Here is a 27,310-nt window from a genome sequence, read left to right on the forward strand (position 1 = left end):
GTGAGTAAGTATTCATTGGCAGTGGCAGCTCGATGCCTCTTGAGCTGTTGGGTGCAGTGTCCAACTTCTCTTTTCCTGACCTAATCTTTAAGAACTGATTCTCAGTTAACCACTGAGGAAAGGAACACCTTACTTGACAAACTGCATTTCATACCAATCCTTGGACAGCTTAGGTTTTATTCTAGAGTGAAACAGTTTCAAATGTGCAAAATAGATACAAGTAGGATTTGGTGCCCTGGACTCAGCTCCTCTTGTACATCAGACTAAATGTCTGTAAAGCAGAGAGGGAGATCTAATGTTCGTGAGAGCTCAGGGAGACTGCGGAGCAGAGCTGTGTGAAGAGCAGAGAGGTGCCCAGCTCTGGAGGGAACGTAGTGGGGAAAGGGGGTTTCTGGATTGTCCCCTGCACTGTGGTGTGGCTGCGGTCCCTTCCCTTGGGCACCCCAGGGTGCGTTGCCCTTGGCAGAGAGGCTGTTTTCTGTGCCTGGGCAGCAGAGCTCAGCGTTCCCTGCCGAGCTCTCTGCTGTGCAGTCAGCTGGGCTCAGGATGATCTGGGTCTCTAGAGCCCCTGGTTTCTCTCCTCAGGAGCTGTCACTGTGGCCACTTGATAACTTCCTTTTCTCTTCCTGTTCCCCAGCCTCGTAAAGCCCATGCGACACTATACAGTCTTCCTCTCTGAGGACTCCTCTGATGATGAATTTCAGCAGGAAGAGGATCCTGTCTCTGGCTTCTCTGAAAACTTTTTCTTCTCTGCTCCTTTTGAATGGTCTATCCTTTACTCTTTTGCTGTGTTCATGCCAGCTTCGAACACTGGGGTTTGCATTTCTCAGGGCACCTGCTCCCATACTGAGATTTTGGAAATGCTCCTGGGGTCTCTGTACAGTGCTTGATGAATGACCAACATTTCTCCTGCTTGTTTGTCTTGATGTTGAGCAGCATGAAAAAGCATCCTCCTGCATGAAACACTGCAGTAACACACAGCTTATGGGCTTCCATCGACTCAAGCACTGTGGGATGTCACCCTTCCATTTGTCCTTTGTTCCAACATGCTGCTTGTGCTCCTGTCCAAACCTTTCACATTCATTCTTGTCTGGTGCTACTGTGCTTTTGGGTTGTCCTGTGAGCCTCATTCCAGTGCAGTTCTCAGCCTTTTCCTGTGTCACCTGTTTGATCCCAGCCTCTCTGCTCTGTCAGGTATAACATCCCTGTACGTAAGGGCACTGAGTACAATCTGACAATTACATAAGGAGCAGGAAGTTTGTTTGGTCTATTTGTATCCAGATTTTGAAATTGTAACTTGTACATTCCCAAACCTCTGTAACTCAGTCTTGTAAGATGGTGCTGAGCAGCTGGGCCAAGACTGCTCATTGTTGCTGTGGCTCAGGATTCTGTCCCTGCCCAGGGTGCCCATGTGAGGTGAGGGGAGCCCTGCCAGCTGTGGGTTCAGCTGCACTAAATCCCTCTTGCTGCCTATTTGAATATCCCAATCCTGGCAGGCAGCTCTGAGCTGAGCCCTCACTGAATGGCAGCAGAGGATTTGTTATTTTCCAACCTCCCCCACTTGAGGATTTCTAGAGGATGAAAGGGAGATAAATTGCATGGAGTTGCACTCATTCTAGTAACAAATGCAGTCACTGTTTTGACCAGAACCTGTAGGAAGAGGGGCCAGGGTACTGTGAGCTGCTGCTTCAGAAATCCACGATGCCACATGCAGGTAGTTCAGGAGCTGGGAGGTGGATGATGCCCGTCAGAGCTGAGCAGCTGGAGCTTGGCACCCACAGCTGGGTCAGACCAGGCTGGAGAAAGAGGCTGCCAGGGGCACAGAGAGGTCTGCAGTTGCTAAAATCCATTGTGTGCTGCAGACACAGGTTTGGAGGCTGAGATTGGACTGTGGGCAGGTGGGATGGGGAGGATCAGTAGGAAAGGGCCAGAAAATGTTCCCTCACTCGTGTTTGGGGTGGAGGAGACCAGTTTTGTTTGCAGAATATCCCTTTGGGGTTGCAGTGTGAGCCAGAGTGATTTGAGACTGAAGACAGGAGGTTTGTGAGCTCCCTGCCCTGAGACCGTGTGCTGTCACTGTGTGTCCTGTACCTGCAGTGTCCCTGCCCTGTGTGTGCTGGGGAGGGAAGCAAGCTGGGCTCTCCAATTTGCATGATAGAGGTGCATTATGACAAAATATGGAAAGGGGAGGAGGGTTCTTCCATAGGATGTGTTTTTGCAGGTCTCACAAATATTTTCTTTTAATTGAAAGCTTGTTTAAATGCCACATACAACTGGCTGCCAGTCACGTGCCAATCCCCACAGCCGTGTGTGGCACTCATTGTTATTAATTGGATGCACATTGTGCTGCTGTTCTCTATACACACACCAAAATGCAAATGTGCTGGTTCTGTTTTTTGCTGAGGTATGTGTAAGAGAAGCATCCTGCTAACTCAGCCTTGGCTGGTAACGTAAAGGAGGTGTCTCCATAATGGATTATGGTGTTTCTTGATAAGATGACACGAATGAAATCATTGGAACCTGCACAATGTTCCCAATTATTGCAGGAAAACACTGAGTTATGTTGTGTGCTGAGTTAGCTCGAAGCCCAAAGAGTCAGAGCCTGAAAACATGGGGTGCAGAGACAGTCAGCATGGGGAGCTGGTGTCCCATTATCCCTGCTCCAAGAGCTTCCTCCTCAGCCTGGCTGGGCCTGCATGACCACAGCTTTCCTCTGAGCACTTCCCAGCTCTTGTCCTTCTGAGCGCCCTGGGCTGCCAGGTCCCCTCTGCATGTCCCCCTGCCCTCGGGCACTGCTCACACCCTGCTCTGCACGGGGGGGGGCTCTCTGTATTTGCCACTGGAGAGCTCTTTGTAACTCATCCAGCTCCTTAGGAAATTGTGTTCAAAACAAAGCATTGGAAATCTGGTGATTTACAGTGTGATTTTTGGTTCTGTGGCAGGCCCCAGCCATACCGGGCCCTGAAGGAGTCAGACAGTGCCGATGGAGAGGACGTGGGCAGCCCGGAGAAGGCGAGAGAGCCGCTGCCCCCGAGCCCTCTGCTCTCCAGCAAGGCCTCAGAAGTCAACCTGCTGGAGGACATCTTCCCCAGCCTGGAAGTGGACAGCCAGCCCCAGCCCCTGAGCCAGGCCAAGAGCCTGGAGGACCTGCGGACACCCAAGGAGGAGGCAGAGCAGCGCTGCTCCTTTGAATACCAGGTCAGGGGCTTCCTGTGCCCTGGGGGTGGCACACAGCTCACTCCGAGGAACTTTTTCATATTATTGAGTTGATCCGAATAATAATAATCAGCAGCAGCAGCATGATCTCTTTTCCAGGGATTTGCTTATGTGTTTCAAAATTAATTTCTGAATCAAGAAATGGCTTAAATGGGACTCAGTTATAAGTAACTGTTTCCTCTGAAGCTTTTGCTTCTGAAGGAGAGGATATTTGCCCTGTTCCTCAGAATCTGTTTGGCCAGTGGCTGTCACACAGTTATCTTTGAAGTTTATGGTCAGCAGTAAGAATGAATAGTTTGCAATTTTCAGGTCCCTTCCAAAGTTTTTTTTTCTTTTAATCTGGTTATTTTGGTTTAAGCATCATTTGAACAATCCCCCTCTGAAGAAACAGGATTGTTTGTGAAGGAAAATGACTCAGAAAGTGTTGAACTAAAGCAGTCTCCAAGGTCTTTATCTGACATTAAAGAAGCAAATGTCATTTCTACCTTATAATAATACTGATTTTAGTGTTACATTCAGATATTTCATTTGTCAGGTTATTTCATGCAGCAATTAAGGCTTCTCAGCTTCTGTGCCTTGGACACAGGTGTGTGCTCCTTACTGGGCTGTGACAGATGCACAACATGTCCCAGCTGAACAACCCTGTGGAGGCAGAGCTGGAATTGGAGCTGCAGAGTCCTGGCTGGTCCCTGTCTGTCCTTCCTGGCCACACACTGTTGTCCCTCTGCACTGCTGGCAGCCTGGGGATGGATCCTCTTCCCTCACAGCAGCCTGAACTCACTTCCTGCCCTGTGTTGTGAGAACATCACTGAGAGTTCATGTTTGTTCTGCTCTCTTGCAGAGAATGGATCTTGGTGTGTCCGAGAGGAGCAGGATTGTGCCAAGCATGAAGCTGTCCCACCCTTACAACAAGCTGTGGAGTATGGGGCATGATGATATGGCAATTCCCACCAAATATTCCCAAAGCTCACCCGAGAGACCCTTGGCTGCCCTGGGTAACATGCCCCCCATCACCAGGAGACCCCAGAGCAGAGACAGTGGTCTGGCTCCTGCAGAAAAGGATGAATCCAATCCTGCCATTCAAGGGAACATCACCATTCCTAGGCCACAGGGAAGAAAGACTCCAGAACTGGGGATCGTGCCACCACCACCAGCACCCAGGGCTCCCAAGCACCAGGCTGCAGCCGGGTCAGCAGAAATCCTCACCCCTCATGGGCGCAGCCACCTGGTGTCAGATCTTATCCCGGAGCCCTTTGGGGCTGGCCGTGTGTCCTTAGAGCCCGAAGTGCAGCAGTCTGTCAGTCCCTCCTGCCACCCCTCGCAGCTGCTGGGCGGTGCTGCCAGCAGTGCTGAGCTGCTGCAGCCCGTCAGGGTGAAGACGGAAGGGGCCGGAAAGGAGAGCGAGCTCCTGCTGAGCCTGCTGGACCCGCTGAGAACCGCGGGCTGGCCGGGCCGGGCCCCGCCAGGCTCTGCTCCTGCGCCCGCCTTCGGCGCCCTGCCGAGTGACTTTGTGCCTGCTCCAGCTGCTCCCTTTGCCCAGCCCCTGGGCTACCCTGCCCCAGCTCCACCTCCTTTTCTACAGCCCTCCCCCAATCCCTTCACCCAGACACTGCCAGGAGCTCTGCCCGTGTCCCTGGTCAGACCCCCGAGGGGCTCCTTCACCCCCTCCTTAGGTCACGCATACAGCTCCAGCTTCATCGCCCCCACTGCCACCTTCTACCCAGCACAGAGACCTCAGCATCACATGGCCACACTGTCCATGCCAAACCTGTTCAGCCAGGCTCCAGCTGTGCCAGCAGCTGGCTCCTTGCTCCTGCAGAGCCACAGCCCTTCTCCCACCAGCTCCCTCCAGCCACCATGTCTGGGTGCTCCCTCCAAACCCCGAACGTTACAGGTGGGCCAGCTCAGCACAAAGGTAGATCCCAAGCAAGCCCTGGCTCTTCTGGCCAGTGAACCCCCTCTGGTCCCTGCCAGGCCCGCCAAGGGCTTGGAGTCAGTGTTACTGTCCTCAAAATCTGAGGAGACAAAAGATCCATTTGAAGATCTGTTAAAAAAGACCAAGCAGGATGTGTCACCCACACCAGATAAGGTGGAGCAGCTCAGAAAGCGATGGGAAACGTTTGAGTGACATGCCCCATGGCCTTGGTGTCCTTTTGGAAGTGACACGGGAAGTGACGAGGGATTTTTTGGTTTTTTTGAGCCAGCATAAACCAAGCATTTCTTTTAAGGAAGGCTGAGCCAGGACCGCTGCAGGACCATTGCTGAGCTGCAACTGAACATGAGAGTTTTTTGCCCACAGGTCAGAGTCCCCCACTGTCCCAGTCCCTGACACTGCTCCCTCACTCCCTGCCACCAAACCCTGGGATTCCTGCACTGACCAAAGCGTGAGGGGAGGTGGGTTGGGATTTCCATACACAGCTTTTTGGGCAGCACTACCCATGCACAAGTTCCTCCCTCCCTGTATTTTCAGTCCTTGGCACACCTGGAGCGTGACACAGCCTGCTCTGCTGGGGTTCATTCCTGCCTCTGGGAATGGGCCTTAGTTTTTCTGGCATTACACACAGAGATACAAAATTTTGTTTCCACATGCAAAAAGCAGCAAACCTGACTTGTGGGCTGCACTGGACTGATGATCAGTCCCTGTTTGTGCTGGCTGAACCCCAGCCACTCCCAGGGCTGTGCTGTCAGATGGACTTTGGTGGCACTTCTGAATCCCCCCAGCCCTGAACACCAACAGCCAGGGCAGAGCTGTCACAAGCCTGGAAACCACAGCACAGAGCAGCTGCTCAGGGATTGGTCCTGCATCTCTGTTGGGAAACTGGAAACACCAGCAATTGTTTTCTTTTTTTTTTTCCTTTTTTTTTTTTTTTTACTTTGTTTTGTTAAATACATCAGAAAATAGAGGCCATAAAGAGTATCCTAGTTCTTATATATGTGTATCTTAATATTATCTATCAATATTATAAATTTCAGTATATGAATGGAATGTAACAATATCTTACTTGATTATTACAAACAAAAAAGAGAAAAAACTTGGGGTATCAACGTTCCCAGCTCCTGAGTGCAGGTGAGGGCCGATGTGCTGAGGGGCCGAGGGCAGGAGTGTCCAGGAGGGGGATCTGGGCTCTGTGGCCTCGCTGGAGCCTCGGGCTGGCCCCGCACAGGGGACGCTCAGCTGGGTGTTCTGAGCCCCCTCTGTGTTCTCCAGACATTTCACACCAGCCTCAGCACCTCCCAGGAAAGCTGCTGTCTCTGATCATTTCTGTTTCACTTCAGTGGTGCTTTTTTGGTTTGTTTTGTATCTGGGCACACTCTGGTGTAAAACCTGTCACTCTTGCTGAGGGAATCACATCACCATCGAGCCTTTGATAAAGGAAATCATCTTGGACATACGGGGAAATTGTTGTAAAGCTTTATCTGATTTCCAATGTATCTATTTTATTCATGTTATCTTGGAAGTTTTCTTACTCTGGGGAATGGGAATGGCTGTCTCTGTGTTCGAGTCTGGGCAGTACAAAAGAAAAAATAATATCTGAAATGCTGCCAGTTTTGGGAAGACGACAGTATTCCAGGAATATTCTGTTTCTGTACAGTGCTGTTCCTCTGACAAGCCATTCACTTGGATTTGTATTTTCTTTTTGTGTTGAAAGACAGATGGGTTTAGTATTGAATAGTAAAATATTTAAAGTATAAGATACCAGTTCCATTTTATTTGATAGAGTTCAGAATAAGAATGTTATATATAATTCAATCTGGCACTTCAGAGCTCCTTTGCTATGAGCTGGATGATAAAACTTTCTGGGTTATGGTGGAAGTGAATGAGCACTGGACAACTTCTTAAACTCAGTAATGTCACACAGTGATCAGACACTGAGGAGCCCATCACAGATGCTTTAAACCACTCAGGAAATTCTGTCCCATTGAAGTTCACTTCCATATCTGGTTATTTTGCCCACGTTATGGATGATTTGCTAAGTCAGTTTTGGGGCACTGAAGAGCATTAACACCCATTTATTTACTCTGCTCTTTATTTAGCACCTCTGAGATCCTGGAGGACAAGGAATTTGTGACTTTCCTCACTTTTGGAGCAAGATTTGTAAGCAGGAGCTTTTTCTAGGAGTTTCCTGTAACATAGGAATTGAACTATCCCTAGGACAGCATTTAGGGATTTTTTTTTTTTTTTTTGTCTTATTTAGACTCAGGAATGCCTAACATGATTCACTCCTGATAGTGCCAAGTGGAAACAGTTTGCTTGTGTGAACCAGCTCTGGTTCAGTGCTAAGAAGGAATTTGGATGTTTTTATTAATCCAGTATAAAAAGTGTTCCTGGTCTCACTCAGCAGTGACTATACTTGCCTTTGTCCATGTTCCTGTACTTGCCCTGTGTTTGGTACTGCTTTGCTTATTTGCAGCTGCTTCCTGCCATGAGAAATGAGTTTAAAACAAACAAACAAACAAGAAAAACCTCTTCAAAGTTTGTGATGCATCTGCTGCTGCACAGGAGGTGAAATCAGTTCTGTATCTTGTTTACTCTGGGTGGAGGCGTCCAGTTCACTCCACAGGACAGGGCACTCACTAGACACAGAGTCTCTTTTTCCCACGTTTCAATCTCTTTATTGCCCATAAAGTCCGGGATTAATGGTAAAATGCAGCTCAGAGAGCTGAACAGAGAGCAGAGGTTTCCCCAGCTCCCTCCCTGGGTGTGCAGCAGCTCTGTCCTGCTGCTGGGCAAAGCTCTGCACCTTGGCCTGTGCTCAGGGCTCTGGGCTGGAACAAATCATCACAAAATGAAGCCTTTGACTGTGAAGAGCCATCAAGGTTTGCAGCTGCGCAGGGGGTGTGGCACACACCGTGATCAGCCATCCAGACAGCAAGGTGTTCTTCGGGGAAAAATAGTCACAAGTCAACAACCGGGTCTGTTTTTAACCAAGTTTTATTGTAAATTTCTTTTGAAGGACATTCTAATTATTTACAAATTATAAAATTTACAATTAAAAAAGAAATCAAGATCATGATAATTAACTACAGCAAGTCCAGTTTTGTGAAAAAATATATTCAAAAATTAAATATCAAAAGAAAGTTAAGTTCATTATTGAAAAAAAACAAAACACCTTTCATAAATTATTTGGTAGAAATGCTCAAGACACTGACAAGAGTATTTTAACACCTTTGCTAATACTGGCTTTGGGTGCTTGGAATGCAGCCCTAAGGAGCTGCATGGCCGGACCTGCCGGGGGCTCCAGGGATTTGTACCTTCCAGGGAATTGCAGAAGCTCTGGGAACACGGTCTGTGTTCAGCACCCTGTGGGCTGGAGGAACAGGGGCTCTTCTAGATTCTCTGCTGCCTTATTTCTGTACTGTGTAAACACCAAATGTGGAGTGGAATGAAAAAGCAGAACAGGATCTGCCCTGGGGTGGAGGTGGCAGAGCCCCTGAGCCCCCAGGGAGTGATTGCACCCCCTGGCCTGCAGGAAACCACAGCAGCTTTGCCTGGCAGCACAGGGTCCCCCAAGACTCCTGCCAGGAGCCCCCACTGCCCTTCCCTCACTGTCCTGGCACAGCTCTGCTGCCCTGGAGCCTCCTATGCACAGAGCCATGGGAAAACCCCACTCACCTGCTCCCAAAGCCCCACTGGCACAAGGGGAGCAGGTACTGCCACTGCCTCTGTTCCAGGGTGTGCTGGACCTCCCCAAAGAGCAGCTGGAAAATGCCCAGAGCAAACCAGTGCAGGAACAGTGCCAGCAGTCACTGCTGGTAACCAGAGGAAAGCAGCCACAGGCTCCCACCTGCAGCCAGGGCATCTCTGTCACTGCCAGCTCCAACTGCTGCCCAGACAGCCAGCTGCCATCACACCTTCCATTCTTCTCCACTACTAGAGGGAAAGTGAGCTTAAAGACAAAATATTGTCTCCCACTTCTTTGTTTTCTTGTTTTCTAAAATTTCCACTCTTCTGTCAGCAGCTGCCTGTTCTTACACAGACACACTTGTTCTTAAACGGACACATGTGAGCAGTAGTTCCATGCCCCTCCCTTTGCTTGGAATTACAGAAACATTTACAGCTACAGTAGATAAAAAATAAATCCAGAAAGCAGACCAGAATAAACAGCATTTTCTTGTGGCAATTAGCTACAGTGGGCAGGTTCCCATCCTGATTTTTAATACTATTTTGGAGATTAAAAAGCAGACACTGTTCTAAAATATTCCTCATTGATAGTTGTAGTGATTATCCTGAAACACTAATGACCTTTGACCTTACCTGGCCTGCTGTGCTGCATTTCCTTCCACAGCTTCTGCCACATTACGCTAAAGAAGAAACAGTACATTCAACAGCTAAAACAGTAACACAGAAGTGAAGCCACAAAATCAAACTCCTTTTTAGTGCAGTGGAAAGCAGATGCTGTGTGTCACTTACACCAACCCTGGTTTGGGTTAAAGGTTTGGTTAACTAAATTCCACTCATCTGTACCAACAAGCCCAAACCTTTCACTCCAGAGAGGTCACTTGAAGAACTCTTCTCCCCTCCTCACCCCACAAGTACCCCCTGAGCTCTGCCCCTGGCTCTCACAAGGGTCAGTTCCATGGGCAGCTCCAAGCCCCTGCTTGGGGAGTGGCAGAGCTGGATCAAACAGCATGGAAACATCTTCCTTTAACAAAGGTTAAACTGTAACTGGCACCTCAGGATCAGAAAGGCACTTAAAATATTCCTGTGGTTTGGGCTGGTCTCAGGGAATGCTCCAACAGCCATGTCCAGCACAGCCCAGTGGTGCTTCCTGCCATGCCAGCTCTGGCCCGGCTGGGAGGGCAGCAGCAGCTCTAGGAAAGATTTCCCGCCACTCGCTCACCTGCCTTAGCCTTGCAGAGGAGCCACAGGCACGTATCTTTTTGAAAAAGCCTTGTTTTTCACGATTTCTGAATACAGTGGTTTAATTCCCATTCATTGGACGTGCCTCAGGGTGGTTTTTCTGTTGCCTGCAGGAGCAGGGCCCAGCTGGCTCTGGCTGTGACACAACCCCATCTTCGGTCCGGTTCTGTGTCCCCCTGTGCCACAGCCCCTGCTCCCTGCCCTCCTCCCCTGGCCCTCAGCAGGGAGGTTTTCCCTCCGCAGCGCAGCCGGAGCAGTTTGACAGGAATGCCTGGTGGGATGAGCTGCAGTGAGCAGCTGCCGGGGCAGTGGCGGCGGGCGGTGCCTGAGGCCGTGCAGCAGCTCAGGCTCTCGGGCTCGGCCGTGCAGAGCTGACCCAGCCCACGGCCCCCGGGCAGCTCCTGCAGCGGCTCCGGCCTCACTCCGGGCTCAGATCAGCCGCTCCGTCGGGGGCATCTTGATGACGTTCCACATTTCCACGCGGGCCCCGTCCTTCTCCTGCCGGCTCGGGCTGTACGTTCCCTGAGTCGCTCTCCTCCTCTTCATGGCAATCGCCGTGGCTACAACCACTGCCAGGAGCAGGGCAGCCCCCGCAGCCCCGACTGCTCCCACCACCGAGGAGTGGCTGAGGTGTGCCCACACTCGCTGCTGTGGTAGAACAGGGAGTTACTCAGAGCTTCCAGCGGGAGGCGGCTGCATTTCACACCCCTCAGCCCCCAGGGCCTCCCTCAGCTGTGCTGTGCTTACAGCGGTGCAGGGCAGGAGTTTCCCCTTCCCTGTCCCCTGTCCCACAGAGCCCAGGGAATGCACAGGAGGCTGGTGACCCTTTTCCTGCTCCCTACTCCCCTCCATGCACACCTAAAGTCCAGCATCTGGCAGCTCCAGCACGCCCAAACCCCTGGAGTCTTGCCTGCCCCTTCCCTGCATGGTACCCATGGGAATGTCTAACAGCACCATGTCATCAACATGATTTATACAAGGATTTTGATCATTCCTGACAATTCCCTGTAACACAGGGCTGCCACAGGGAGGTCACAGCTGCTGTTGCTGTTGAAGACTTGGAAAACCTCACACACCTGAGCTGAGTTTGAATGTTTTTCAGCTGTTGACAAAACCAGAGCAGAATATACAAACCAGCCACGACCTTCCCCAGCTCCTGAGTGGGACTCAGGGGGCTGAACCTGCACAGGTGCCTGGGGTCACCCTGCCTTGGAAAGCAGATTGAATGCGCCTCTCCTGCCTGGGAGGAGCCTGGAGCCAGAGGCACTGCAGCTGCTGCTGAGATGAGTCCAGGGCAGGAGGGAGGGCAGAGGCTCCCTTGGAGCCCCTGGGGTGCAGCAGTGCCGGGCCCGGCTGGGGCAGCACTGCCTGGGCGTGATGTCCTCGTCTCCATGAGCAGGTCTGAGGGGAGCTGGGCTGGGGTGGAGCTGCTGCTGCCAGTGCTGGAAGAGCTCCAGGGCCTGGGCAGGGCCTAGATCAGGCGCTCCTCGGGCGGCACCTTTAGGACACTGTCCATCTCCAGCCGAGCTCCGGCCACCTCCTGCTGGCTCGGGCTGTAGGTCCCCTCCGACTGCCGCCTCTTCCTTGCCGTGAGAACCAGGAATAGGAGCCCAATACTGAGGAGCAGCACAGAGCCACAGGCTACAGGGACAGCTACTTCAATTAGTGGGGAGGGGAAGAGAGCACCTGGAGTCCCTTTCTGTAAAAGAAATTAATGGAGAAACAATGAAACTCCAGTGGTTACAGTAACTGCAATAACTGACCAAAATGGTCAGAGGGAAAAAGGTTCCTAGAAAAGCAAAAAAAGCACTTCTTCCCAGCAAGAAAACTCCTTAAGATGTAAATGCCAGTTTACTTAGCATCTACAGTGGGAGTCTTTAAAGGTGCCTTCTTATCAATATCAGACTAAAATTACATAGGTGGCACTGGCAAAGTTGTAACCAATGTTGAAAAAAACCCAAAACCCAACAAGAAAAAAACCCTTTAAAGTTAATGCAAAGTAATGTGAATTTTCAGTAACTCAAAAAAAAATTCCCCAAGCAGGGGAATGATACTAAGAAAAAGTTTAATGATGCCTGTAATGGCAAAGCAGAGAATTGATTAAGCTGTTAAGCTGTGAAACAGAATTGCAGAACTTGCAGTAGGAAGGGGAAGATGTTGAAGAGGTCAGGGCATGGATGGGAGATAGAGATGATAAAAAGCCCAAGTACTGAGGAGAGAAATGAGAATTCCTTAGATTCTGGTGGAATCAAGGATGCCATGGAAGACAACAACATAACTAAAACAACTGTGGACTTTTCTATCATGAAACAAAGCTTTAAAATGACAATAAGCTTAAAAATGAGATATTTCTTATTGCTAACAATGATGTCGGCCACCTTACAGCTAAAACTAAAATAATTCAAGCTGGACTATTTACAGCTTTTGGATGCCATTCAGAGTGTTCATGTCACAGAGCAAAGAAGGAACATTCCCAGGGGATGTGGAAGCTCTTCTGCCCTTTGTAAATGCCTGCAGTCCAGGAGGATTCCCTGAGCGCCGTGCGGGGTTAGTTCCAGACCCTGCAGGTTAGTCCAGCACCACGAGGGCCCAGCGGGGCAGCCCCTGGAGCTGCTGCTGTGGGAGGGGAGAGCAAAGGGAGCCCAGCTGAGCTCCAGCTGCCCCTGCTGCCACCCAGCACCATCCACCAGCCCCTCCCTGCCCAACCAGGGGCCTGGCTGCACAGGGGAAGGAAAGAGTGAAGAAAAGCGAGGGGAGGGTGATGAAAATGAATACAAGAAATCCACAAGAAGTGTCCTGGGACAGAGGAGATAGAGATGCCTGAAGGAGTCTGTGCATGCAAACTGGAAATGTCAGGGTGACCTTGGCACGTGCATTAGAGGCCTGGGTAACAGCAACAGCAGCAAACCCTGCCTGGAACACAGCCTTTTCCATGCAGGATGGGTTAGTACATTCCCAGGTTACCCAATGAGCTGCCTGTCCATGCAACAGCTTCCCAGTGAAAGCAGAGGTATGGATCCCACCTCCCCCCAGGAAGCATCCCAGCCCCACCCTAAACACCTGGATCATGCACACGGGGACAGCTCAGCTGGAGCAGCAGCAGCTCAGGGACAGGACTCAGCTGAACCACTCTTGGCCTGACTTTATCCAACTGCCCTTCTCCAAACATCCATTTCTATTCAGATGATCTTTGGAGAGGGAAGGTGTTTAGTAACTCTTATCCAAGATAAAACACCAAATGAAATTCCATTCTCCGGAAACCTGGGTTAACTGGAGGAGTTGGATTACTGTCTAAAGAGTTGTGAAATCTATGGAAATGTGCAGAGACAGCCCCAAAAGCCATATGGCAGCAGATGCAGATACTGAGGAGCATTTGCTGCAGTTGTTTATATGCTGAAGACTAATACGCAGCAGCACTGCAAAGAAAAAAAAATTTCAGCATTCCCCAACTGTGCTTTAGGCAGGAGGGGAGCAGGGAGAGCCCCAGCAGAGCCCAGAGGGCCAGGCAGGGCCCGGGGCAGAGCTTACGTTGATGTCGCAGCGCTCGCCGGTGAAGCTGGCGCTGCACACACACTCGTATCTGTTCTCCGAGTCCTGGCACGTGCCCCCGTTCTGGCACGGGTTTGGCTCACACTCGTTGATATTGATTTGACAGCTGGAAAGGAAGAGTGGATTAGAATTGTCATATATATTCTTGTGCCATAGAACACAAGATCATCCAGTATAAAAAAGCCTCTTTTGTTTGAAAAGCGCCCATTGCAGCTTCTCCAGGTGCTTTCTCTAGAGTCAAACAACATGAAATTCTCCTCTGTTCACACCAACCCTCCTGTTGTGTTTCCTATGGGACTGAGGCCAGCACAGGTCTCCAGCACAGGTAGTGTGCTTGAAAAAACTTGGAAGCAGTTCTTGCTGCAAAAACTAGTGTTGGCAGCTGCATGATTTGAAGCCTCCCTCTGCTTCAAACAACAGCTTGTGTTCCCATCAGGAGCAGCTGTGTGACTGGCACAAGGACATGGAGGCGGGTGAAGCAGTGGCCCTGCTCTGCCACCCACTGAGATCAGCCCTGGATCCCAAAGCAGCACTTACTTCCTTCCAGTGAAGCCAGGCCTGCAGGAGCAGTTGGCTCCCCAGCTCTCGGTGATGCACCTGCCACCATTCAGGCAGGTGAAGTTCTTGCCACACTGCTGAGGGGGGAACGGCCACCTGGGGAGAACAAGGGACAGCCTTTAGAGCACTCAGCTGTTGGGAGAGGGCAGAGTGTTCTGGGGCTCAGGGGAAATGGAGCTGGCAAGAGTCATAAACACAGTGATCAGTATTTCTAGGAAGGAGTTTGACACAAGTGAAAAAGGGAATAGTCTCAGAAATCATCTGTAACATCAGAGTATTCCTTGGATCATGCCTGGGGAACAGGCAGGAGCTCTATGAGTACTCAGACTTCTCTCAGACAGGCCTGTTCTTGCAATGAAAATATAGGCAGGGACAGGGCAGTGCTGGAACAGAACAGCAAGGCCCCAGGAAGGATAATGCCAGTACCAAGAAACTCTGCACCAGAATGCAGCAGGATCAATGGGAAAATCATCCTGGATAGATCAGATAACTGAAATGCAGCCATGTCAGTATTTGACTCCATTTGAGGAGTCAAATGTTCCATTTGAACTGGCACAAAAGGCTTCATTTTAAATCAGCATAGGAATATGGCAGAGGGGAATCAAGTCACAGAGAAGATGGACTTCTTGGGGAGTGCTAGAGGGAAATAACAGGCCAGAGTATGTGCCCTTCAAACAGGTCTGAAATGTAGCACGAGGATAACCCCCATCAAAAGGAAGGATCCTTATCCTGTATGAGGCTGAGCCCCTGTCAGTGAGAGTCTGGACCTGGACAGCACCTTCCAAGTCCCAGCAGAACTTAGGTTCTTTACCTAAAGAGATGCTTGCAATGAAAAATTTTCCCAAAGCGTCCCAAAGTAAAAAGTCCAGTTTATCTGGAGGCCGCTGTGCCCAGCACTTACTCGCAGCGAGGTCCGGAGTACTGAGGGGGGCACTTGCAGGAGTACCCGTAAACGCCATCGACACAGGTGGCTCCGTTCAGGCACTGGTGCCGCACGCAGTCGTCCACATTGATGTCGCACCTCTTGCCGATGAAGCCCCGGAAGCAGTCGCACTGGAAATCTGCCACGGCGTCCACGCAGTCTCCGTGGACACAGGGACTGGGCTGGCAGTCGTCAATGTTGGTCTCGCAGCGCTGCCCGGCCCAGCCCACGCTACAGGCACAGTGGAAGGAGTTGAACAGGTCCTGGCAGGTGCCGGCGTTGAGGCAGGGGCTGGAGGCGCACACGTCGGCCCCGGAGCAGCCCAGCTGGACACTGCCCGGCCTGGCCCGCTGGAACTGCTCGGGCTGCGGGTACGGCCCGTGGGCCGGGAAGGGCAGGAAGATTCCCCCGATCTGCACCCGGCCCAGGCAGCCAGTGAAATTCTCGGCCAGAATGACCAGTGCATTGTTCTTAAGGAAGTCCAAGCTGCCGGCGCTGCCCTGCAGGGTCACATTCACTGAGCCGTCTAGGCGGAGCAGCCACCGCGAGGAGAGCGCGGCCGGCTCCTCCATGGACACAGACACGCTGTGCCAGGCCCCATCTGTGATGGGCTGCGGGCTCAGGAAGCTGACACCCTCGATGCTGTTCCCACTCCTGATGTCAACAAGCAGGGAGGAATTCTTAATGGCTACCTGCAGGGAATCCACCTCTTCCACAGCCCGAAGCAAAACAGCATCTTCATCTCTGGTTCTGAAGTCCACGTGGAGGCTGCTCAGAGTTCTGGTCACTGATGTGTTGGCGGTAAATTCTAGGGCAGCATAACTATTAAATGTTGCATTAGCCAGACCTATAAATAAAGGGGGAGAGCACAAGGGATTTCAAAGACAGTTGGTGTCCTGTTTGAGCCAGACCAATAGCACACCCCTGGCAGGTTCTCTCCCTAAGAGCCCCTAAGCTTAGTGTGAGCAGGATTACAAGCGAGCTGCTGGCAGCCTTAAAGCTCTTCCTGTTTACAACTGCACCTCCTGTAACAATATCCAGCTCTTAGGCAGCAATTTTTACTCCTCAGCTGTGCTCTGTTGCACCCGAGACAAGCCCAGAGAGCCCGTGCTGCCCGCAGCAGTGTGTACCTGGGCACCACTCTGTGTCCTTCTTGCAGCCTGTGTCTGTATTGTTTCAACAGCACAGACTGTTGCAGGAATATTGATTATAGACAGACAATGGGGGGGATTTTACCCACACACAAGCAGGAGAACAGAACTTACACACATATCCTGCCACAACATCTATGCAGGTGGTGGCTTCAGGACATGGGTCACTTTCACACCAGACTTTCTCTTCACAAAATTTCCCAGTGAAATTTGCTGGACAGCTGCAATGGAAATCATTCCAAGTGACAATGCATCTGCCACCATTCTGACATGGCTCAGACTGAAAAACAAAACACGGGAATTTAGGGGCAGAGCAATTCATCTTGAGGTCTGAGTTTGGTAGAGTTGTGAGGATGAAGATGAGCACAAGCAGCATTTGAATCAGGAGAGGGAAATAGAACAGGGACTCAAGAGCAGTGAGGGAAGCACAAGGGTCTCTGTACAAGAAATTCCTGAGCCCCTACTCCCCACTGTGCACAGAACTGACCAACAGGAACTCCAGCAATTTGGCAAAGAACAAGGCACAAAAGCACAGGTGAGGATCAGATGAAACAAACTGCGATGCTCCCAAGAAGCTGACAAAGTTCTGTCACCAGAAGGACACTCCAAACACCACAGGTGTGACAATACTTCAGAGCACCATAAGCAAAAAGGGCAAGATTAGGGAGTATGGCTTCCCCATCACTGGGTGCGGCACAGAGAAGAGCCAGGCTCTGATCCAAGGGCACATGGAGACAGCTCCTTCAGCTTGTGTTGTGGCAGATTCCTGGGGAAGAGGTGTTGTGCAATTGGAACAGGATGAAGGGAGGGGCTGGCAAGGTTACAGGGTAGGGAGGGGAGTCTGGAACCTATGTGGGGTCAGCAAAGTGGAGATGGGCAGCACAAAAGCCACTGGCCAAGTTCTAAAACCCCAAAAACTACAGGGGAGCTTGAGAAAACTCAGTGTTAAAATCATATGTAGCCTATTGAGTGAGGTGGGAGCACAGACAACCATTGCTCTTCAATATGTAAAAAAAACTTCTCCTCTTTCTGGTATCAGAAGCAGTCAGACTTTTGTGTAATAACAGAACTACAACAAACCCCTGCATACATAGAGACAAACAAGACACAGCACATACCTTGCAGGTGTCATCAGAGATGCAGCCATTCACAAGATTTCCAGTTTGAGTCCTATTGAGTTCCTCTAGCAAAGTGTTGTTCTCCACCTGGAAAAACTGTATCCGGTGGCTGTTGAGTTGGATGTCCTGCAAACAGCCCTTGAAATAGCCCCCCCAGAGTTCTGCACTGTCGGAGTTCGGGTGTCCCCCAATAAACACCTCAGAGCCATCTCCCAGGGCTTGTGCTGGCAGCTGCCCCAGCTCCACGAAGGTGTCTGACTGCAGGGCACTCACAGAGCCTCCCTGGAAAGACAGGGCTACCAAATGTCTTCTCCCATCAACCAGATTCCCTGGCAAGGTCACAGTGTCTGTAGGTGACATCTCTATGCTCAGCTGGCCATCCCTCAGGTACAGAGTGAGGCACGGGCCTGTCCCATTGCACAGCTGCAGTAACAAACCATCGGGCTTCCGGCTCCGCAGGAAAAAGGAGAGGTTGAAGTCTGCACCAAGGCTGTCAGAAAGGGTGAAAGAGGCAAAGCTGGTGGAATTCTCTAGGCCAAATGTTGCTGCTGGGTGCTCTGGAAGAAAAAAGAAACAGACTTCAGCTCAGAGATAAAGGGAATTCAGCTGGCATGGGGATGCAGCTCCTTAGGAGCACAAGTTTCTTCTCAACGTTTTCCATGTGTGCCAGGGTAACAATGCTCCTCCCCGCAGGTCTGTGACACTAAATAGTAGGTGAATGTGTCCTTGCTTTCTCTGGAGGGCACAAATTCAAGCATCCAAGTAGCATGAGAGTGAAATACATGTCTAGCAGAGTCCTTTCCAACCCAGCAGATTTACTCAAGGACTTTTGAGATACAGAGTTGCTTTTAAAATTTGTAGATATGGTAACAGCAGTACATGCCATTTTTAGGGCTCAGAAGAATTGAAAAAAAAACCCCAATACTAATACAAGCCTTGCAGGAGCAAAAAATGCAAATAGATATGATTTTAACTCAAAATTGTCAAAGTGCTTCTGTAGTGGTGTGGCTTTAACACTCTATAGATTATCTATAAAGTAATACATTCCTATTCACCTCAGCTCAGAAGCTCAAGATCAACTTTTCACAGTAAAACAACATCCCTGCTCCCCTGCATTCACACAGATCTGTTACAAAGGTGAAGTCAGAGCCTCTACTAGGAATAACCTGCACCACAAAACTGACTGTTTCACTCCTGCAGGAGGAAACAACAGGAAAGGGATCAATGAGAATTTTATTCACAGAGGCTTTTGCTTTATTTTTCCCCCAGTCAAATAGAAAGTCCTGTTTCCAGAGCTAACATCGAAGCTTCTGCAGTACACTCTGAGAGGTGTCAATGCCATGGCACTTACCATAGGAGCAAGCTGGGCCTCCATAGGGCCTGGCACAGTCACACCTGAAGGTGGCCCAAAGGTCCACACAGAGCCCTCCGTGGGAGCAGGGCTGGGAGAGGCACCACTCGGTGCGGTCACAGCCCGGCCTCGCCGGGGACAACTCCCCCAGTGGCAGATCTGCCGGCAGCACGGCCTCAGCATCCACCTGCAAGTCTTGCAGGCAGCCCACAAAGCCCTGCTGGCTCCGTGTGTTGTTGGCCATTGGATCCTCAGTACCTCCAATATACAGGTTCAGGAAGGCTTGTGGGATCAAAGCAATGCCTGGTGGGACAGGAGAGCTCTGCAGGCAGACCCCAGCCTCACAAGAGCTGTGCCAGAGCTTCAGCTGCACTGTGCTGTGCACAACAACTTCCACTTTATGCCACTGGCCATCGTCCACTCTCAGCCCCTTTAGAAACAGCGGGTACCCAACATCCTCCCTCTTCAGCTCTGCGTGCAGGATGCCATCCAAGAGCTCCAGGAACAAGTACTCAGCTTCATGGCCTTGGTAAAAAAGGACAGCGCTGGGCAGAGTGGTGCGGAAGCGCAGGGACACGTTGGCTCCTCCTGCGCCCCTCCCGTTCTCACTGTCCTCAGGCAGCTCCATGAGGAGATACCCTCTGGAAGCAAAGGAAAACGTTGTTGGTGTTGAGCATGTGGCATCATAGAAACCAGGCTGGCACTGGCACAGGTGGCCATGGCTCTCAGCTTGGTAGGTTGGGATGCACAAGGCCTCGTTTTGGCAGTCGTGCGTCTGGCACCCAGTGAGCTCAACAGAGCAGTTCTTCCCTCCCCACGTAGTGCCATCCTGGCCAGGGACACAGTGGCAGGAATAGTCAGCAATGCCATCCTCACAGACAGCTCCATTCTTGCAGGGACCCTCCTCACACTCATTGATGTTAACAGCACATTCCACACCTGCAAAAGAGATTTAGAGATGGGATCTCACTGTAGGATTGGGACTCCTTCCCAGAGCCTGCCAGGCACAGCCCTCCCCAGTTCTCTCCAGGGCCTCACACTCACTCAGAGGGTCTTGCTGATGGTGCAATAACAAGAAAACCAAACTTCTGTGTCCTCCCAGGTGCTACTTATAGAGCTTTGGCCTGTCAGCCCAAATCCCCCCACCAACTGCTGTCCTGTCTCAAGCTGAAATCCCACAGGCAGTCAACATGCAGAAGGTATGGAAGGACCAAAACAGCACAGACAAGGAATTTATGCTTTTGTCTTAATAGATTTGGTATGTTGAAAGACCAGGTAGGTCTATAGATCTGACTGGAGCATGTTCCAGGCACCAGTGTTGCAGACAGCAGTAAAAAAGGAAGTTACTGAAAGCCCCAGTTAAAAAAATTCAAATTCCAAGACGACCCACCAGTTGTAAAACTCACAAAACCCAATTCATTACCAAACAACAAAGACAACATGCTCCACAGGCACTCTGCCATGCTGGCACTAAGCTGATTTCAGCTCTGCCCAGTCCTGCAGAAATGAACTGGGTGAGGTCCTGCACTGCAGTTGTGTCTCCTGACGGCACATGGATCCCAAAGGGGCTCAAGTAAATTACCAAATCTGGCAAATGAAAATCTGCTGTCATTTTCCTGAGCATCTCCAGACTGACAGAAGAGCCCTGAACCAGTTCACTTTATCTAGCCCATAACATTGGTTTTCACTAATCTTCAGAGACAGTCCCACAGATAAACCAAGCACAGATTATCCCAATCTAATAGCATTACACCCGATCCAGCCAGCAAGCACAACGAGGGCAGCAGGAAGAAAAAGAAGGAATTCACACACAAAGGAGGGGAATCAAAACACAAAGGACATTTGTAAAAAAAAAGCCACTAGACAGAATGTGCATGTCAAAGAGATTAGAGAGCTGCCTGGGGCACAGAGATGAGGGGAGATGGGGCATTAGGAGCACTGGAGCTGGACTTGATGTGTGATTATAAATAAAAACTTAGCAAAGACACAGATTCTTGAATATTTGCAGTGATGGTTTGTCCCCTGAGCTCTGCAGAGGGATGAGCACCAGCTTCTAGCTCCGAACTGTCTGATTGTGCCAGTGTAGGGACAGAGCTCTGGGAAGCACTGAAAGAGAAATGCAAGGCTCTAATTCTGCACTTTCCAGATGTGCCAGGGCTGTTCTGTAAGTAATAGTACCTTCACCACCTCAGCACAGGCCTTTTCCTCTTACTGCTGGGCTTGCTCAGCAAGGAAAGAGCAGGAACATAATTAAGATTGCAGCACAAAGCTATGAAGGAAATGTGTTGGAATAAACAGAGTATAAGGGATATCACTGGGCCTGGAGAATCCCAGTTTGGGAAAAGACTTCAATTGCAACTGGGAAAAATCAGTAGAGCAGTATAACTGTGTGGAGTGGCGTTTCTTGGAGGGCTCTCCAAGCTGCAGGAGGCAAGTCTGCAGTCAGATTTAAGGGGAGAGGCTGTTGAATAAGGAAAGCCAGGTTTGGTTTAGTCCCAACCCCTCAAGATGCTGCTGTTTCAGATCAGAGTTGCTGATATTTACCAGGGCAATGAGGGGAAGATAACATTGGTTTGGATAACAAAAGGAGATGCCGTGAATTTTTGCATTTCTGAGAAGGCTGGGAGGAGAGAGGCCCATGTTCCCATTCCACATTCCCAGGCAGAGCAGGTCTCAGCTCTCTCTGGCACAGCAGCAGGAGCTCCTGCCTGGGCTGTTCCTGCCCTGAACACTCCCAGTGCCTCACACCAGGTGGGGCATTTGTCTCCAGGGTGGGTGCACAGCCCCAGGCTGGTGGCTGATTAAACACCAGGGATGCAGCTGATTTGATTTCTTAGATTTTTTTGTTTGAAGTGGGTGAAAAGGAGATTGCACAAGAGTTCTAAAAATCTGGCTAATGGCAATTTTTTTCCTGGAAGACTTACTAAGCAGTTATCTGGAGCTACATCACTACAGCTTCCAAAAGTACAGATCCTGGATATCCATTATTCCAATCTTCTCCAAGACATGGACAGTTGTGTCTTTGCAGACCCATTGGGAAGTAAATGTTAAGAAGTTGTTCAAAACTAATTGTTTTTTTCTAAGAGCAGCATAGGAATCTCTCTTCAGGTTTATTTAAAAAAAATAAAAAATTGGGAGACATGACTGTTCGACATAAACAAGTAACAAAACCAAGTTATTCTCCTTGTAAACAAGTAGTAGTCTCCTCTGTTCCCTCTAAACTTCATAGCCGAAATGTTTACTTTTATTTGAGCCATCAATAGTAAAAGCAACCAATCTGATTCATTACACCATTAGGAGACTTTCAAACGTTTAATGAGCTCCTTATCTAGTTAAAGACTAACAATAGCAAGGCAGTGGAACTTGTTATCTGAAAATCAGACAAGTGGTATCTGAAAGGTTGCTATCTGGAGTCAAGGATTTCAAACATTCCATTAGTTCAGCGGTGTCTGAGGTAACAGTCCCAAGCCACCAACCCACAGGGGCTGGCTTAGAAACACTCAGAAGTGGCTGAGCTTTCACAGCCTCCAATATATTCAAATATTCGAATACAAATCCTTCACCACGTTCAGAGTGGTGGGAACAGTCCTGTTTTGTAAATGTAAGTGTGATTAAATCCACACAGTTCACCACTGCCTGAATGGAGGGAGTGATTTACTGGCTGGTATTAATAAGCAAAGATTCATTGTATGCAGTGTAAGAATCAGATACTTCAACAGATACATAAAATGTTCAAAGAATAAGCACAAATGAAGTGAAATATTCTAATTTAGCTGTCAGATATCAGAAAACCTTGAAGGACAAGGTCTATTCCTTGAAACACGGCAGTTCAGCAGGGCTGCCCGGCCAGCACCGCCTTGCCCTCTCCGTGAGGCAGCTGAATTCCTAATGACCTTTCCCTGCTGCATCCTAATTAGGGATTGTATTATGATTATCCAAAGGAAAAAGGAGGGGAGGGAGAGGGGGTAGGCAGAGAATTAGCCGCAACAAACGGACCCCGACACAATCATATTTGCACAATTACTGCCATTTCCATGGCAACCCCGGCTCTGCCGCTCTCCCACCGCGCTGCTGGGGCGAGGGAGCGGGGGGAGCTGGGGAAAGCACTGACCACCAAAGGGTTTGTCCTGACTTACAGCCACAAAAGCTATTCCTCAACAAGGCAGCTTTCAATCAATAAAGGAAAAATGAAAACTGCAAAAACATCCGTAGAAAGCAAATCGAACGTTTCCCAGAAGGAGCCGGGAGACACCTGTGTGTCTCCAGAGCTCACCTGGGCACAGTCCCGGTGCCTTGGAATGCCCAGCACTGCAAGGCAGAACTGCAGCACAGGGACTGTGGAGCTGTCAGCCAGACCTGTGCAACAAGGAAATTGCTTGCCTTAAAGTTTCCAAAACAAAACTTTAAGTCTCTTCAAAATAAAAACATTCTTCCTTTCTAATCCATTCAGGTTCCTCCTCATGCCTCCAGCCACCACTCGCCACACAGCCAGCCCCCTACCCTGGGCAGGCACGCACACAGGCAGGACACACTGCAAGCACTGTACACATCTCATTACCTGATAGCAGAAAAATTCCCTTCAGGATCACGCCAATCAGCACAGATTTCATGGCCGACTCCTTGTGGACATTGGTGACAGTAAAGGGAAAAAAAAACTGGGGGTGAAATGGGGGAGGGATGACCAAAAAGGCTGGGCTGACAGGGCAGTGTGTGCAGCACTCGCTGGTGCCAGCCACACGAGAAGGGATTGCAGGAAAGAGCCGGGGGAGCAGAGCCCTGCCCTGCGCCAGGTCTAATCCAGCCCGGCTCTGACCCTCCCAGCTGGCCCCTGTCCGTGCTGACACCAGGAATGTGTGCTCCCAGCATATTCCTGCTCTGTGTCTCCCAGGGCTTGCAGTGCCCACAGCCTCAGCCCAGCAGGGCAAAGCCAAGAGCCAATCTCCTGCCCTTGCTGCGTTCCAGGTGAATCTGCCAAATCCGTGAGTAAGGCCAAAATGTTCTTTTTATAGGCTAAGCCAAAAAGCTGCATTTCCACCATTGTGCAATATCTAAACCATAGAAACAAGGGGAGTTCCAAATGCAGAGTGAACCTGGGCCCTGTTGCACATTCCCCACTGAGGGAATCAGGGTTCATCAGGCAGTTTTCCTCCTCCCTGTGCCCTGTTCCAGGGATCTGTGAGCACAGACATTTCCACTCTGCTGTACTCACTAAGAAAAGTCTCAGGTTTTAATGACCATGACCTGTTTCTCTGGAGTCAAACTGGATGGAAGGAAATTCCCTGCATTATGCTGAATGTACAGGTTCAGATATGGCAGTGCACAATCAAAACTCCCTCTTTCCTCATTAGCTACCTCATTAAATTAGCTGTTGCAATCTCCTTTTTCCTCTATTGTTCTGGGGTTTGGTTTTGTTTTCTTTTTTAATATAGTTACTTTCATATTATAAAATTTCTGGAGGCCAAATTGTATTTTTGTGTTGTAAGGACCCAGAGAAGTTTCCTATTTCTATGAAGAAATGTTATCTGGGAGCTTTTCTCCAAACTTGGGAGTCTCTATTTGTATCAATGTCAGGTCCAAGCAAACAAAACCTCCCACATGTCAGTGTCTGGAATCTCCATTAGCAGTATAACTAAGATATTAAAAAAAGCATTCCAACAACTCCTCTAGTGATTTCACTTTTGTAATTTTACTGAATCCAAACATGCCAGTCACTTTTACAGATACTTGAAGTGAGAGGGATATGGTGAGTGTTAGATTGGAGTCAAAACTTCACAGATAGTCACAGACCTGTGCACACACAGACCTATCCCAGCACAGATTTGGAACATTATCTCTGTTAGCTATTCTGACCCTTCTGTTATTGTTCAGGAGAAAACAAACAGGCAGTTGTGCACATTCAGCCACTACTGCAACAATAAAGTGTAACAACTGTGAAGACTGTAGAACATTCAATGTCTTCAAAATGATGCCCATTTTGGTTTGTGCACCCACACATTTATCTCCACATACACACATAGAGTCTACCTGGACACTACTGCCTGGAAATCCCTCACACCCCAATGCACCCAGCACAGATTCTGCTCTCACCTGGCACCAGGCACAAGCAGCACTCGCAGCCTTCTGATCAGATGACAGGGAAGTCAAAAGGTCTGATTAACATGGAGCTGTGATCCAGCAGAGAGAAGAAACGTGGAGCAGAAGGGAAGGGGGGGAGCCTCACCAAGTGCTGCCTAGCTCCCTTCAGCTATATTTACCAAAAGGGATTTGGTTGAAGGTGGAACAGGCCTCTAATCTCTTTACTATCTTAACCTTTTAGCTGCCCTTGCTCTAGAGGCTCCGTCTCTAAAACAAATTTGACTTAAGAAATACCTGCACAAAAAAATTAAATCTATCCAAAGGTGGTTAGAAGGAAGAAGCATCTCCCATTTATTTCCTGACCCATGACCCAGGAATTCAAGCCCATTTGATCTGGGCTGGCACCCTCACAGAGTCACCATTTATAGCTGCTGCACAGAAGGTTTCTACTTCTTTAAGGAGACAAAGACATTATGGCTGAACAAAGTGAGATGGTCAATAAGCCCTCCAATTACACTGGGACACATTCACACCACATCACCTTGTGATTTCTCATGAAAGTGGAAGTGTTCCTCAGCCTGTGCAGAGGAGCTCAGAATGTTCCCATGATCACAAGGTGCCACAGCCCGGGGCTGGATGTGTGCAATGGCAGCGCTGTGCTCGGCCCCCCTCATCGTGTGCCCAGAGCCTGCTGCAGGCACAGCCTCCTCTGCCTGAGCACAGCTCCAGCTCCAGTGGGATCACTCAGGCCATTTCAAACTTTTTAAACAATCAATCCAAACTTCAGTGATAACATTTTTGCACGTTAAAAATCAGTGTCCATGTCAAATGAAGGTACAGGTCTTTTTCTTGTCCTGCCCTAACCTACTGCCTAATAAATACCTGATGGACTGAAACCATTTCTGAAAAAAAATTAAATTAAGAATTCGTTTTGTTGGATTTCTTTTCCCCCTGAAAGACGGACTTTTCCTAATATGCTTTGTCTCTTGACCACAGTTGACATAATTTCCAAGAGCATGCAAGATTCCCTCTCCTTCTCACTTCATTTTTAGTACCCATGCAATCTTTTGATTCATACTTCTTGTATCCTCTCAGGTACCTGTATCCTCTGCTAAAGCACAAACCATGTGCTGAACAAAGGACCTGTTACGTTGTTCTCAGGAATGAGGCACCACTTTTACAACAACTACGTTTCAGAGAGAAGGTTCACCCGCCTGCACTACACTGAGACAGCACTGAGACAGTTAATTTACAAGGAAAGAATTTCTCCTGACTTTCATTGTTATCCAAACACTCCCCAAATTCCTCAGACTGAAGAAGCAAACACACAGAAGGAGCCTCTGCCACCCCAAGAAAGCATTCTTCATCAGAGTAGCAAGTTCACTTTAATCAGCGGAGGCAGCTTAAACCCAAGTTCATGGCAGACCTGAGCTGCCACAGAAATGTGTTTTGAAGAGAAACATTATGGGAAGCTTCACAGAGTTGTTCTGTGATCCTAATATGAAGTAATAAGCTGTTTACCCAGCATGACTGTACTGAGATTAATTGACAAAGGAGGGGAGATTAATTGCTATTATTTCCCTGTCAGCTTCACTCCTCCACACGCACTCACTGATCCCACAGACCGCTCCCAGCCTTTCGCTGTGTTAATGTGTCAGAACTACCTCAGCTGAGACAAAGTCCTTTACCAAAAGCAATATCCAGAAGAGCAACCTGCTCCTAATCCCCTTCAAGTACTAATGAACCCAAATTTGATGCAACAGAATGAACTCTAGCACTCCTTTGCCCATCAGCCCGTGTTTCTGTCAGCTTTTCTGCCCATGAGCACGCTAAGAATTCGAAAGGATTAAACAGATCTGCAGCTTGGCAAAGCACAATGAAATTCTGAGCTCTGTGAGGGTGCTGGGGCACTGCAGGAGGAAAAGAGAACAGGGCACAAATGTGAGTGGGAATTCTGACAAGAAGGATAAACTTTAAACCATCTCTTTGGACAAGATCTCAGTTCAGAGTACAGCATTGTAACTGCCTGAGAAAGCAGTGATAACGAGCTTAGGTAAAAGCTGATTTTCAAAGGCCTCGTCTGCAAAAGCAAATTTTTCTTGATCTGGCCTAAATTAGCAAACAAGATAGGCCAGAAAACCCCACAAACAATTCAGCTCAGTTACAGAAGGTGTTAACTAGAAGCTGATTTTACATCCTGGGAATGAAAGTAATAGGTCTTCCCAGGAAAGAGCTGGGCAGAATTAAACCAACACAGCTCAACCACTGCAACCACAGAAAGAAAACAGAAAATTTTCCCATGCCATAAAGGCCTGAGAGAGTCTCTGGAATGTTGTTACCTGCCGCTGCCAATTAAGAGGCAGGGTTTTCTTCTGGCTTCTTTTTCCCACGAGATGGCAGCCTGGTAACACTGTAGAGAAGTCACCCACATCTCAAATCCAGAAATGTGCTGGGATCACCTTTCTTATAAACTACCCTGGTGTTAAATTGCCCCACACATATGGAATT

General features: G+C 49.3%; 2 protein-coding genes across 5 annotated transcripts in view; one reads left to right on the top strand and one right to left on the bottom strand.

Annotated features, from left to right (window-relative positions):
- DENND1A (DENN domain containing 1A) overlaps positions 1-8,219 on the top strand; it is a 150,091-nt gene extending 141,872 nt beyond the window's left edge. For both annotated transcript variants that reach the window (XM_083875634.1, XM_083875632.1), the window contains 2 exons: positions 2,943-3,198; positions 4,058-8,219. In XM_083875634.1, coding sequence (XP_083731760.1) covers positions 2,943-3,198; positions 4,058-5,344 — 1,543 coding nt within the window. In that variant the 3' untranslated portion in view covers positions 5,345-8,219. The remainder of the gene's footprint in view (positions 1-2,942; positions 3,199-4,057) is intronic.
- Positions 8,220-8,449: 230 nt separating this feature from the next.
- Positions 8,450-27,310, bottom strand: part of CRB2 (crumbs cell polarity complex component 2) — a gene marked incomplete at its 5' end in the record, with an annotated part of 55,408 nt that continues 36,547 nt past the window's right edge. For 2 of the 3 annotated variants that reach the window (XM_083875629.1, XM_083875627.1), the window contains 7 exons: positions 10,636-11,777; positions 13,607-13,733; positions 14,165-14,281; positions 15,087-15,954; positions 16,373-16,538; positions 17,377-17,933; positions 18,728-19,666. In XM_083875629.1, the coding sequence (XP_083731755.1) occupies positions 11,550-11,777; positions 13,607-13,733; positions 14,165-14,281; positions 15,087-15,954; positions 16,373-16,538; positions 17,377-17,933; positions 18,728-19,666 (3,002 nt within the window). In that variant the 3' untranslated portion in view covers positions 10,636-11,549. Of the gene's footprint in view, positions 11,778-13,606; positions 13,734-14,164; positions 14,282-15,086; positions 15,955-16,372; positions 16,539-17,376; positions 17,934-18,727; positions 19,667-27,310 lie in introns of all 3 variants that reach the window. The other variant, XM_083875628.1, reaches the window with a different exon arrangement.

Source organism: Zosterops lateralis (genome assembly GCF_965231275.1).
Source record: "Zosterops lateralis genome assembly, chromosome: 20".
In the NCBI taxonomy this organism is placed as follows: Eukaryota; Metazoa; Chordata; class Aves; order Passeriformes; family Zosteropidae; genus Zosterops; species Zosterops lateralis.